A 13,756-nucleotide genomic window follows, 5' to 3' on the forward strand; every position below is an offset into this window, starting at 1 on the left:
CAGATACAGAGATATGGAGAAAAGTACAGAAAAATACATCCCAGGTAATTTACAAGCATTTGGGGGTAGAGACAGAATAATGAGAACAAAGAAGTTAATAAAAATAAATAAATTCTTTGAAAAATCTCTTTCACATGTGTAATATTATGATCCTATTTAAATAAAGAAATTAGAGGTCTACCTATTCACTTACAAGTAAAAAAAGCAAACTGCAAATTCTCTCTCTCTATAAAAACAAAATCTTTTAAGTCACGTTTATACAAAAATAAAGGGAAAGATGAAAAAGGACATAAATCAACCTAAGTTCAACATGGGTTACCTGACAGTGACTGAAGACATTTAAAGATGTAGTGCACTAGATCTAAGCTACTCCTGGTAACTTTATTTCCCACAGTCTCTCTCCTTTATACCTGTTCTCTTACACACTGGGGCTTCATTTGCCCAGAAACTTATCTCCCAACGTCATTACTAGTTCCTGCCCAAGCCCTTCTCTGATCCATACCAACCACTCTCTAGGGCAGCTGATAGTAAGGGCGCTGATCAGCCACTGAGCTGAAGAAATGCATCTCTGTAAAATCTCTTAGGCTTGAAGTTTTCCTGATAGGGGGCTGCAGTATGTGGTCATTTTCCCAAAAGGCACAGCCCCAGAATTTGGGCGGGCAATGCAGGCAAAAGGAGAAGTAAGAGGCAATCAGGTGGCAAGTGGATCAAGCTGCTGCTGACAGTACTCTACTGCCAAATGGAACAACTTCGGATACTATTCCCTCCCATCACCTGTGTCTAGGGAAGGCAAAAATAAATAAATAAATAGGATGGTCCCCATTTCCCTGCCAAAATCTTAGTTTATAAATACTGATTGCAATACAAGCAAATACAGCATGTTCTTTTAGTAAAGGGTCTAGCATATCATAGATTCTTAACAGACATTAAAGAACAGCAACACTGCTTTGAAAAAATATGTCCAAATAATGTGCTATGTGTTTTTATATAAACAGAAGAAACCGTTAGATACTCATGAGACCATACAACGCTGGAATATTTCAGAAGTCAGAAATTAGGCTTGAGAGCCATGAAAATAGTTTTTAAAAATCTACCTATGTTAATACAGATTGTATATTCATACATTATTAAGGATATACCCAAAATTACCTCAGTCTATTTCTCCCCTATCTCTTCTCTATCTCTATTTCATTGTGGTTTCATAGAAATAGAAGTTTTTTTTTTTATGTTGCTATTTTTAAATGTCTTCCCAGAAACAAACTGACAACCTTATTTTGCTACCCTTGCAGAATACATTCATTCATTCCTTCATTCAACAAATCATTGTTGAAGATCTACCGTATATTAGGTACTGTTCTTTGCTCTGGGAATCCAACAGGGAGTGAAATAGACAATAATCCTTTCTCTATGGAGCCAATATCCTACTGGAGGCAAACAGCCAATAAACAAGTATGGAAGATATACAGTGGAGTATGTAAGATGCTGATCAGCACGACAGAAGAAAATAAGAGGGGACAGAAGAGTGCCACTGGTGGGGAGAAGGCTGAAATTTTTTGTAGGGTGGAGTCAGGGAGACCTTGCCGAGAAGAGAAAATGTGAGCAAAGGACTCAAAGAGGTGAGGGGGAAAAGCCACGCGAGCACATAGGAGGAGCACGGTGCGGGCTGAGCGGGCCTCTGCACACATGGAACCTGAGTCAGAGCACACGCTGTTACCTCCCCATGTCACCTCCCACTGCTCTGCACCTCCCTCACCTTACTCCAACCACACACGGGCTTTCTTGCCACTGCTCGGATGTACGCTGGTGAATGGGGGCTGAGGGACCAAGGAGGCACTGCAGACCTGTAGAAGCTCCTCTGAAAAGCTCTTCCCTCAAACGGACAGACGGGCCATCATCCATGACTTCTGAAAGGGATGCTGGGCAAACAAACACTCCTCTTGAGCAGCACTTTCCAACAGAACTCTCTGCAGTGACGGGAATGTTCTTGATCTGTGCTGTTCAGTAAGTAGCACATAACTAGACACATGTGGCTACTTGGCACTTGAAAAGTGCCACGTGACTAAGGAACTGAAATTTTAATTGCAAATTTTAATTTATTTAAATTGAAACAGTCAAATGTGGCTAGTGGCGACAATACTGGCCAACGTAATTCTAGAGCAGAGGTAGGTCTTGAGAACACAGGAATTTATCACTAATAGACACCTTATTTCTAAAAAAGAAATATTTCATTTATTTGCTAAATTCTCTAATGAGAATTCTATGATTAAGTAGGGCAATTATGATAGTTTTACTTGTCACAAAACACACACATGTATTAATCACTATTTACCATCTAATTCTCTGGCTACTACATAGAAAAACGACTGCTATTAGGTTTTGTTTCGTTTTTTTTTTTTAATCTCAGCTTTAGTGTTTCCCTGCAGATAATTTATTATTGCTGAAGTAATAATAAGAAATTTGGTAAAATTCTGTCCTTAAATCCAGCTGTATTTCCTGCTAGCAAGTTTTTCTTCTCTATTTGATTTGTCTTTAGGTGACAGATGTACATGCAAATGTAAAAATATGAATAAAAATAAACAGGATGTTATATAATATGCTATAACTTTATGTACTACTAAACTCTAAGAAAACAGAACAAAGACTATAATTAGGAAAAATAGCTTAAAAGATGGCGGGGAGTAAATTGACATTTAAAAAGCTTTATTTTTTACAAAAATGGAAATAGAAGATACTCATTATCTTAGGAGATATGCAAAGCCAATCTTTAAAAACTATACTCAACTTTATAAGAATATATGGGTTCTAAGAGAAAGGCACACATATATGCACATATTAAGACACCACTATTAAAGCTACACAAAAAAACTTCATGTCTTAGAATTTTTATGTTTAATCCAACAGCACCCAGAGACGATGAAACCAGTTACTAAAAAATTTATTGCTTGGTTAAAACTCAGTTTACAATTCAAAGGATTTTTAAGATCTCTGTGCTGTTATGAAGCTTTATAGGGTTTACAGTAGAGATGAAAACAGAAATAAAAAGATCTGACAAACAGAAAATGCCAAAGATATTTCCAGCATTATCAACATGGATTCTTTTTTCCCTATCATTACTTTTTACCTCACTCTAAGACAAATGATTTTAACCCATCGGCCTAAAAGACAACAATGTCTCCTAGGGTGTCTTTCAAAACGTAAATGTATGATGGGCAATTTTATTTGAAAGACTATTTTTATAATTTTTAAACTAGAACTAGAATATAAACTCCAAAGGGCAGGGGCTTTTTATAATCTGCAGTATTCCCAGTGTCTACAATAGTGCCTATCATGTAGTAGAGTTACTTAATAAATTCTTTTTTTTTTAAAGATTTTATTTATTTATTTGACAGACAGAGATCACAAGCAGGCAGAGAGAGAGGGGGAAGCAGGCTCCCCGCTGAGCAGAGAGCCTGATGTGGGGCTCGACCCAACGACCCTGGGACCATGACCAGAGCCAAAGGCAGAGCGGTTTTAACCCACTGAGCCACCCAGGCGCCCCAATAAATTCTAACAAGTTACTAAATTAATCATTTTATCAGGATCTTTTTTTTTTTTAAGATTTTATTTACTTATTTGACAGACAGATCACAAGTAGGCAGAGGCAGGCAGAGAGAGGAGGAAGCAGGCTCCCTGCTGAGCAGAGAGCCCGATGCGGGGCTCGATCCCAGAACCCTGGGATCATGACCTGAGCCGAAGGCAGAGGCTTTAACCCACTGAGCCACTCAGGCACCCCATTTTATCAGGATCTTTAATTAAAGATAACCAAATACTATTACAACATTAGTGTAGATTTTCATTTTAACATTGGTAAAATAGAATCATTCCACTTATAAAAAAATCTTGTTGTACCATCTCTACATAGAACAAAACCCTTTCTAAAGTTTATTGAATTCCCAGAATCCAAACACTTTCATATTCATTATTTCGCAGAATTGTTTACATAGAATTCTGTGATCCCTTCCAATTCAAAAATTTATTTATTCTAATAATGATCTAAAACTGTAAAAGGAAATCTGAAACCCGAATATTCAAATGGAATGTCATGGAATGTCAAAACAAAATATTATTTAAATTACTACAAAAATAATTGCAAAACAACTGATGGACCATCCTATACATATGGTTTTCTTAAATCTTTTAAAGGGTATTTTCTAGTATTCTGCTTAGTCTTGTTTTACACTACTATCAAATCCTTCGCTTTCAAAATCAAGTACACTGAGACACCAAATAATAAAACTGCACTATGCTTTTTAAATTTTATACTAAAAGATCTACTCTATTTTAAAAACAAAATCTCATACACATTGGAAAATACTGAGTTGGAATGTTTGCTGAAATGCTGTTTACTGCAAACGTCCCAATGTTTTATCAACTAACACTGAAGTTTAAATTAGGGCTAAACTCAGGAAACTGACCTTCATAATATTTTAACATGATGTTTGTCTCGTCTTTATAAGGTGGTTTCTTCTAAGAAAAGCGGACTTGAATGTCCTAGACTTACAGTCAAATTTCGGTCCCAGATCTGTATGCTTCCATTCTGGCAGGCAGCTGCTATGAGGTTTCCATCTCTACTATATGTGCACGTGGTGGGAATTACTTTTTTACCCTGCATCGTCCGTGGCTTAAACACACTTCTTTGCTTCCTTGGATTTTCAACTTCCCATGTCCTCACAGTCCTAAAAACAATAAAGAGATTTTCATTTACAAAAAAGAAAGGAGTTTAAAGTTCAGAAGAGCTCATAAAAACTGCTTCACCTCTTAAGCATATAAATCTAATAATTATTTTTAAAATAAAATGTGTACTGTAAAACATTCTCCACTTATAAATGAAGTTACTCACTGCAATAAAGTGAACCATCTGAATCATGTTGTCTTCAAATCAAACAGCAAGTAGCAAATTCTACTTCAAATCTATCAGCGTTGTAAGTTCTAACCCTCTATAACACTGGCCTCCAAACAACTCTGACTATACACTCTGATCAGTAAAACTGTTGAATATATACCTCCTATATACACACACTAATTTCTAAATTAATTACACGTGTTAATGCACTGTTATATAATACACACCAGAAAACACACTGAAAAAATAAGTCACGAAAGAATGATGTCCCCCTCTAGGGCACAGGCAAAGATTTCATGCCTCTGGGGGAGAAGCAGAAACAAAATTGTCTGCCCCTGAGTTTTCAACAAGTAACAAAAAACAGCAGGCTAGGACTGGGGGAGATACAGAGTACCCGCCTGCTCACATCACAGGCAAAGAACACTGCTACTAAGGAAAGCTAAAACAAGATCCTGACCCAGGGTGGGGGGGAGGGGGAGCCATAAAATACAGAAAACCAAAGATGAGTTCAGCAAATTCTTGGCAGAAACTATCCAAGCCAAAGCACTATGGAACAACATCTCTAAAGTTCTGAAAGAAAAAAGAAAAAAAAAAAGTCAATCTAATATTCTATAGGCAGCAAAAATATTTTTCAAAAATAAGGTAAATACTTTTTCAGATGAATGAAAGCTGAGATAATTCATTTCCTTCAGACATGTACTAAAAGAAATGTTAAAGGAAGTTCTTCAAGAAGAACAAATACAATGCAAATGGAAATCTGAATCTACACAAAGAAATGAAGACTGCCAGAAATGGTAAAAATGAAGATAAATTTAAAAGACGTTTTAGAAAATGTTTAAATCTCTTTGAAAGATAAATGGCTTAAGTAAAACAATGTATTATAAGATTTATAGCATACGTTCAAGTAAAATGTATGTCAACAATAGCACAAAGGTTAGGAGGAAGACACGGAAATATAGTTTTATACTATACTGGAAATGGTGGAATATTATTTGAAGAGAGATTCTGATGGAAATGAAATAAAAACAGGAAGGGATAATAAAGAAGAACTATGGGATAAACATAAACCAAAGAGCACAATGGTAGGTTTAATTTAGTCTCATAAGTCATTACATTTATTAGAAATCATCTAAAAACTCTAATTAAAAGGCAAAAATTGTCAGACTGGATTAGGTAAAAGCAAGATCCAGCTGATTACACAAAAATGGGGGCACCTAGGTGGCTCAGTCAGTTAAGCATCCAACTCTTGGTTTCCACTCAGGTCATGATCTCAGGGTCCTGGGATCGAGTCCCATGATGGGCTCCATGCTCAGTGCGGAGCTTGCTTGTCCCTCTCCCTCCACCTCTACCCCTATCCCCAGCTCATGTGCGTGCATACTTTCCCTCTCTCTAAAATAAATTAATTAAAAAAAATAAAGATAAAATATTTTTTAAATATACACAAATGTTTAAATATAAAGACTTAGGTTAACAGTAAAAAGATGGGGGAAAAATGTGTCAGGTGAACATAATCAAAAGAAAGCTGGAGTAACCAACCATAGTAATGTCTGCAAAGTGGACTTCAGAACAAGGAATAAAACTAAAGACAAAGAGCAAACTTACATAATGCTAAGGAGCCCATCAATCAAGAAGACATAACAATCCTAAATGCATATGCTACTAATAAAAGAGGTTCAAAAGAGGAAAGCAAACTTAATAGAAATAAAATTAAATAAAGGAAATCCATATTTATATTTGTATACTTCAACACTCTTCTCTCAGTACTGATAGAACAAGTATCCCCCTCCCTGCCCACCTCCAAAATTAGTAAGGATACAGAAGACCTCAAAAACAATGCCAAACAATTGGGCTAATTGACATTTATATAACACTTCACCCAACTACAACTGAATGTGCCTTCTTTTCGAGTACACACTGAACATACTCTGGGTCATAAAGCAAATATTAACACACTAAAAATGACCAAAATCATACAAGGCATGTACACTGTCAAAAAATAAGATTAATCAATAACAGAAATGTATCTGAAAATATATCTTTTCCAAAACATTAAGAAATTAAGAAATAGAATTCTAAATAATCCATAGGTCAAAGAAAAAAATCACAAAGCATAGCAGAAAAAACTCTGAATCCAATAAATATTAAAATATATACCAAAATTTATGGTATTCAGCTAAAAAAAAAAACCACAGAAGGAAAATACAGCATTAATTATATATAATAGGAAAAAAAAAAAAAAAAGGCTGGAATCAACAACCTAAGATTCAACCTTAAGAAACTAGAAAAAAAAGGGGCACCTGGGTGGCTCAGTCAGTTAATAAGTGTCTGACTCTTGATTTCTGCTCAGGTCATGATCTCAGGGTCATGGGATCATGCCCTGCTCTGCACAGGGCATGGAGCCTACTTTAGATTCTCTCTCTCCCTCTCCTTCTGCCACTTTCCCAACTTGTGCAAGCTCTCTCTCTAACTCTCAAATAAATACATAAAATGTTTTTAAAAAGAAACTAGAAAAAAAGAGAGAAAATTCAATCTAAAGCAGGTAGAAGGAAGGAGATAATAAAAATGAGGATACAAATGAATAAAATAGAAAACAGAAAAACAACAGAGAAACCAAAAGCTGGTTCCTTAAGAAGATCAACAAAATTAATAAACCTCTAACTGGTTTGATGAAAAAAAGCAAAAATTGGAGACAATATCAAATATCAATATTTGAAATGGAAGACAGGATGACATCACCATAAAGCATAACAACATTAAAAGAATAAGGGAATTCCATGCATGAATTTCACCTAAATTTGATAATTTAGGTGAAATGGAGAAATGTCCTTAAAAGACACTAACTACCAAAGTTCACTCAATAAGAAATAAATAACTGGAATATTCTTACATGATTAAAAGCCTGAATATATAGTTAAAAATCTTCCCATTAAGAAAAATCTAGATAGCTTCACTGTTGAATTCTACCAAACATTTAAGAAAGAAATAATACCAACTCTATACAAACTCTTCCAGAAAATAGAAGAGGAAACACTTGCCAGCACTCCTCATTGTATAAGGCCAGCACTACCCGATGCCAAAACCAAAGTCACTACAAGAAAAGAAAACTATGGTTCCATATCCTAATAAACACAGAAACGTAAGTCCTTAACAAAATATCAGTAAATTGTTCAAACTTGCAGTGTATAAATATAATAATACACTATGGCTGAGAGTATTTAAACCAGGAATGAGGGGCACCTGGGTGGCTCAGTGAATTAAAGCCTCTGCCTTCGACTCAGGTCATGATCCCAGGGTCCTGGGATAGAGCCCCACATCGGGTTCTCTGCTCAGCAAGGAGCCTGCTTCCTCCTCTCTGCCTGCCTCTCTGCCTACTTGTGATCTCTGTCTGTCAAATAAATAAATAAAATCTTAAAAAAAAAAACAGGAATGAAAGAACTGAAAGGAATGAAAATTAATACATTACATCAACAGACAATAGAAGATATACGATCATCTCAATCCATGCAAAATAAACATTTTAAAAAAATCCAACATTGACTCATGATAAGAACTCTCCACATACTAGGAATAGGATGGAACTTCCTCAGCCTGATTGAGGATATCTATGAAAAACTTACAAGTAATATACTTGTTAATGAAGAAAGGCTGAATGCTTTCCTCTTATGGTTAAGAACAAAGCAATGATACCAAACTCTCCCCATGTCTTTATACTGGAGTAGCCATCCAGTGCAATAAGGCGAATAAAATTCAAAGCTTACAGACCAGAAGAAAAAAATAAAACTGTCTTTATTAAGAGACGACATGTCTGGGGTGCCTGGGTGACTCAGTCAGTTGGGCATTTGACTCTTGGTTTCGACTCAGGTCATGATCTCAGGGCTGTGGGATGAGCCCCATGTTGGGCTCTGCACTCATTGCAGAGTCTGCTTGAGATTCTTGCCCCCTTTGTCTTCTCCTCCCCCAGCTCTCTCTCTCAAATAAATAAATAAATAAATAAAATCTTTAAAAAAAGAGAGACCATCTGATCATATATATATATATAGAAAAACCCAAGAATCTACAAAAATGCTACTAAAACTAATAGCGAATTTAGTGAGGTCACAGGATACAAGGTAAATAATCAATTTTATTTCCATAGACTAGCAACAATTGAATGTTGAAATTATGAAAATAATACCATTAATAATGGTATGAGTAAACATGGAATCTCAAAAGATGTATAGTATCTGTACACTGACAACCATAAAATATTTCTGAGAGAAATGAAAAAAGACCTAAGTAGATGAGAAGATATACTGTATTCATGGGTTGGAAGAGTCAATACTGTTAAGATTACAATTCTCTCCTAATTAATCTTTAGATTCAACACAATTTCAATACAAGATCCAGCAGGGGTTATTTTTCATTTTGGGGGGGGGGGTTTGATAGAAACTGGGTAAGGTAATTCTAAAACTTACATGAAAATGCAAACAACTTGGACTGTTAATACAATTTTGAAAAAGAACAAAATTAGGGAATTCACTCTACCCAAGTCCCCATATTACCTTCTAACTCCCACATTATAACACCAATCACATAAGTTGTAATCACACATATTAACATCTACTCCTACAAAAAGAGCTACTTGAGAGCAAGGGCTCTCTTTCTCTCTTATCTTTGTATGCCTAGAGTCTGCACCATCTCTTAAACCTAACAGGAACACAATACCTACTGGGTCTTCAACAAATGTTTGTCAAAGAATAAAAGAAATTCACTGCCTATCTAAGCATTTTAAAAATCAACTTAATTGAGGTATAACCAACATACACGAAATAAAATTGATTTTTAAATGTATAGATTTCAGATAGATTTCTCAGCAAGTATTTATGATTTTTTCCAAATGAGGGTTTGGGGATTTTTAAAATAACTTCTGCTTATTTTCCACCTAAGCTTTGTTTGAGAACTTAATCAATTGCTTAACATTACCAAACCCTAGTTTTAAGAGCTGTGAAACCCATGCCTGACATAAGATTGCACTGACTGCGTTTTAGGAACTATTGGTTAGCAAAATGTAAGTTCAAGTAAGAGTTTAGAAAGAGTACACACAGAGACAATGGAAAGGCACCTTGGAATCCCAGGATTTAAAGCAACATAGTGGGGAGCCAGAAGATTTAATTTCAGAGTTATGAGATACTCTGACACTAGAGCTGAAAACCAACTCTGGAGTACCTATCTCTAGACTTCTCTTACTGAGTGTTAGACAGATGACAGATAAATAGAAAGAAAAAGAGTGGGGGAGAGAAAGAGAGGAAGGGAGGGAGGGAAAGAAGGAGGGAGACAGGAAGGAAGGAAGGAAAGAAGGAAGGAAGGAAAGTTTATTGGGGAATAACATACAATGAAACTCATCTGTTTAAATGTACAGTTCTGTGAGTTTTGAGAAATGCATAGTTATATCACTCCAAAAAGTTTTCTTTGTATTGCCTCTTTGTAAACTACCCCTCTCCCCAGCTTTAACCCCTGGCAACTATTGACCTGTTTTGTATCCCTAGAGTTATGACTTTTCCACTATTGCATAATGGGAATAATACTGCATGTAGCTTCTGAGTCTGGCTTCTTTAATTCAGCATAATGTATTTGAGTTTTATAATGTCTCATTAGTCCATTCCTTTTTGCTAATGAGTAACATTCCACATATGGATATACTACATTTTGTTTATCCACTCACCAAATAATGGTTATTGGGTTGTTTCCAGTTTGATGTGATTATGAATAAATCCACTATAAACATTCATGTATAGTTTTTTATTGTTTGTTTTAATGAAAATAAGTTTTCATATCTCTTGAAATATGTTTCTTTCATCTCTCTTGGTTAAATACCTAGAAAGGGGATTACTGATCATATGGGAAGTAAATGTTTAACTGTATAAGAAACTGCAAAACTTTTCCAAAGTAGCTATTTCATTTTGCATTTCCACTAGCAGTATATGAGAGTTCTAACTACCCCCCCAAAAAATATGATCAGTTGGGGTTTTTTTGAAAGTCATTCTAATAGGTAGGTTTTGGTATTTTGATTTTAATTTACATTTCCTTTATGATTAATAATGTTGGGCATCAATCCATTTCTCTGGTGATGTGTGTCTTCAAATTTTTTGCCCATTGAAAACTTTTGTTGTTTATTTCCTTATTATTGTATTTTGAGAGTCCTTTAGATATTATATATACAAGTTCTTCACCAGATATGTGTTTAGCAAATATTTTCCAAGTCTATGGCTTGCCTTTTTAATTTTTTAAAGACTTTACTTATTTATTAGAGAGAGAGAAGGAGAGAGAGCATGAGCAGGAGGAGGGGCAGAGGGAGAAGCAGACTCCCCACTGAGCAGAGAGCCTGATGTCAGGCTCAATCCTAGAACCCTGAGATCACAACCTGAGCTCAAGGCAGAAGCTTAACGACTGAGCCACCCAGGTGCCCCAATTTTTTAAATAATCTTTCAAATAGCAGATGTTTTAGATTTTGATAAAGTGCTTTTTATCAAATTTTATAATAACATATTAAAGAAATCTTCACTTATCCAAGGTCATAGAAATTCTCCTGTTTTCTTCTAGAAATTTTATTTACTTATTTATTTATTTATTTTTATTACATTATGTCACCATATAGTATGTCATTAGTTTTTGATGTAGTGTTCCAAGATTCATTGTTTGCATATAACACCCAGTGCTCCATGCAATACATGCCCTGCTTAATATTTATTTTTTAAGAGATTTTATTTATTTATAGAGAAATAGAACACAAGCAGGGGGAGCAGCAGGCAGAAGGAAAGGGTGAAGCAGGCTGAGCAGAGAGCCCAATGTGGGACTCGATCCCAAGACCCAGGGATCATGACTTGAATGGAAACCAAGAGTTGGAGGCTTAAGAGACTGAGCCACCCAGGTGCCCCTTCTTCTAGAAATTTTATGCTTCAAAGTTTTACAACCGGGTCTACGATCTATCTAGATTAGTTTTTATATCTGGTACAAAGCTGAAGTTCATTTACATATATAAATAGATAGATAGATAGATAGATAGATAGATATCCCAATTGTTCCAGCACCATTTATACCTGAGAATTATAAAACCTCATTCCCTACTGAATGTATTCTGTATAGCTTACTTGTATCTTATCTCTATTCACTATGCTTCCCATAGTTGAGAAATACCTCATGTGTCTCTTCTTTCTACCCTTGGCTTGACAACAGTAGAGATAAACTATGATGACTTCTCTTTTTTTAATAACTGAACATCTCCAAAAGTCAGATACTACTTTAAAATTTGATATAAAAGGCCCCACACAAGTATAAAATATCATTATCATTATCTGGCTCGTTTCAAGTTCTTCATCACTAAAAACTGGGATAATAATACCAACAATAAGGGACTTAAATGAGATCAGGGATGTAAATGTGTCTGGGACAGTACTTGGAACACAGTAGGCACTCAATAAATATCAGTTCCTTTCTGCTCTTCCTCTTAGACTATAAATAAAATATTACAGCTAATAAAACTAACAACTAAGTATGTTCCATTTGTTTCAGTGGTATATTAACAGGTTGAGCAGAAAGGAAAAAAAAAGCAGTTAACCTAGCAGATAGAAGTGTGAATCATAATTTACACAGCATCTGATAGTAACTAATTACACTGTGGTTTTATGGCTCTGATTCTCTGAATCTATGCCTTAAAAAAAAAAAAAAAGATGGATGCTAAAGTGCTAGGCCATTAGGTATCTGTCTAAACATTTTATGCTGAAGAACACATATTTTGAAACTTGGAGTGAGATCTGGTCTTGTAAAATTAAAACTGTGCTTCATAAAAAAGATTTCAAATAGAAGAAGGACCTGCCTGGGCCTTTCTAGACATACAATGAAAACACCCAGGAGACATGAAAAAGACACAGGTGGCGTCATTACATTGCCCCAGGCACAAATGCTTTCTGTCTTAAAATTTTTAGTTCTTTCCAGATACAAGTTCTGAACTTTCTGGCATTGACTACATAAATGCATCACAGCATTTGGCAGAAGTCAAGGGAAGCATTAATTTTGCATGGAAATCACTTAAGCGATCTTGGTTTAATTTTTCTCGAAAGACTACACAAGCAACTTGAGTGATATAAAAGCATGAAACTTGCTGGCTCTCTTGGCAAAGTCAACAAGAATGACCTTCTTTTAAAAAATGCCCAAAAATGAAAGCACTGAAATTCTAGAAATAGGAAAAATGTTCTAGCTTCCATATAAACCCACAATAATCTTCGCAAACACACATAATTCACATACACACACAGCAACTGCAATAAGAATACAATTGCATTCAGAAGAAATATATTTGGTGCTAATGCTTTAAACTCATCATTTAAAGTTAGGCCTTATGAAATCTAGAGTTAGACTAAGGGATAAATGCCACAATAAATAACCACTTGCACACTTACACTTATGGCCAATTGATTTGCAACAAAGATGCCAAAACAATTCAGGAGAAAAGAACTGTTTTGGAAAAAATCTTTTCAAAAACTGCTGCTGAGGCAACTGGATATCCATAATCAAAAAGGTGAACGTGGACCTTTACTTCACATCATACAGAAATTAGTTCAAAATACAACACAGACATGAATTTAAAACTCTTAAAACATGATATTAGATTAAAAATGATTTCTTAGATACTACATCAAAAGCACAAATAATAAAAGGAAAAAGAAGATAAGCTGGATGGCATTAAAAATATATGTGCGTCAACAGATACTATGAAGAAGGTTTGAAGCTAAGTCATAGATTTGGAAAAAGTATTTATAAATCATATACCTGACAAGGGACAAGGATCTAGAATATTTAAAGAACTTTTACAATTCAATAAAGAGAAAAGTGATAAAC

General features: G+C 35.2%; 1 protein-coding gene across 3 annotated transcripts in view; it reads right to left on the reverse strand.

The window, feature by feature from the left end:
- LOC111141227 (WD repeat domain 70) overlaps window positions 1–13,756 on the reverse strand; it is a 346,638-nt gene that overhangs the window by 145,740 nt on the left and 187,142 nt on the right. For all 3 annotated transcript variants that reach the window (XM_022493646.1, XM_022493644.1, XM_022493645.1), the window contains one exon: window positions 4,541–4,715. In XM_022493646.1, the coding sequence (XP_022349354.1) occupies window positions 4,541–4,715 (175 nt within the window). The remainder of the gene's footprint in view (window positions 1–4,540; window positions 4,716–13,756) is intronic.

Source organism: Enhydra lutris, unplaced genomic scaffold (genome assembly GCF_002288905.1).
Source record: "Enhydra lutris kenyoni isolate GAN:26980312 unplaced genomic scaffold, ASM228890v2 scaffoldscaffold5, whole genome shotgun sequence".
Taxonomy (NCBI): domain Eukaryota; kingdom Metazoa; phylum Chordata; class Mammalia; order Carnivora; family Mustelidae; genus Enhydra; species Enhydra lutris.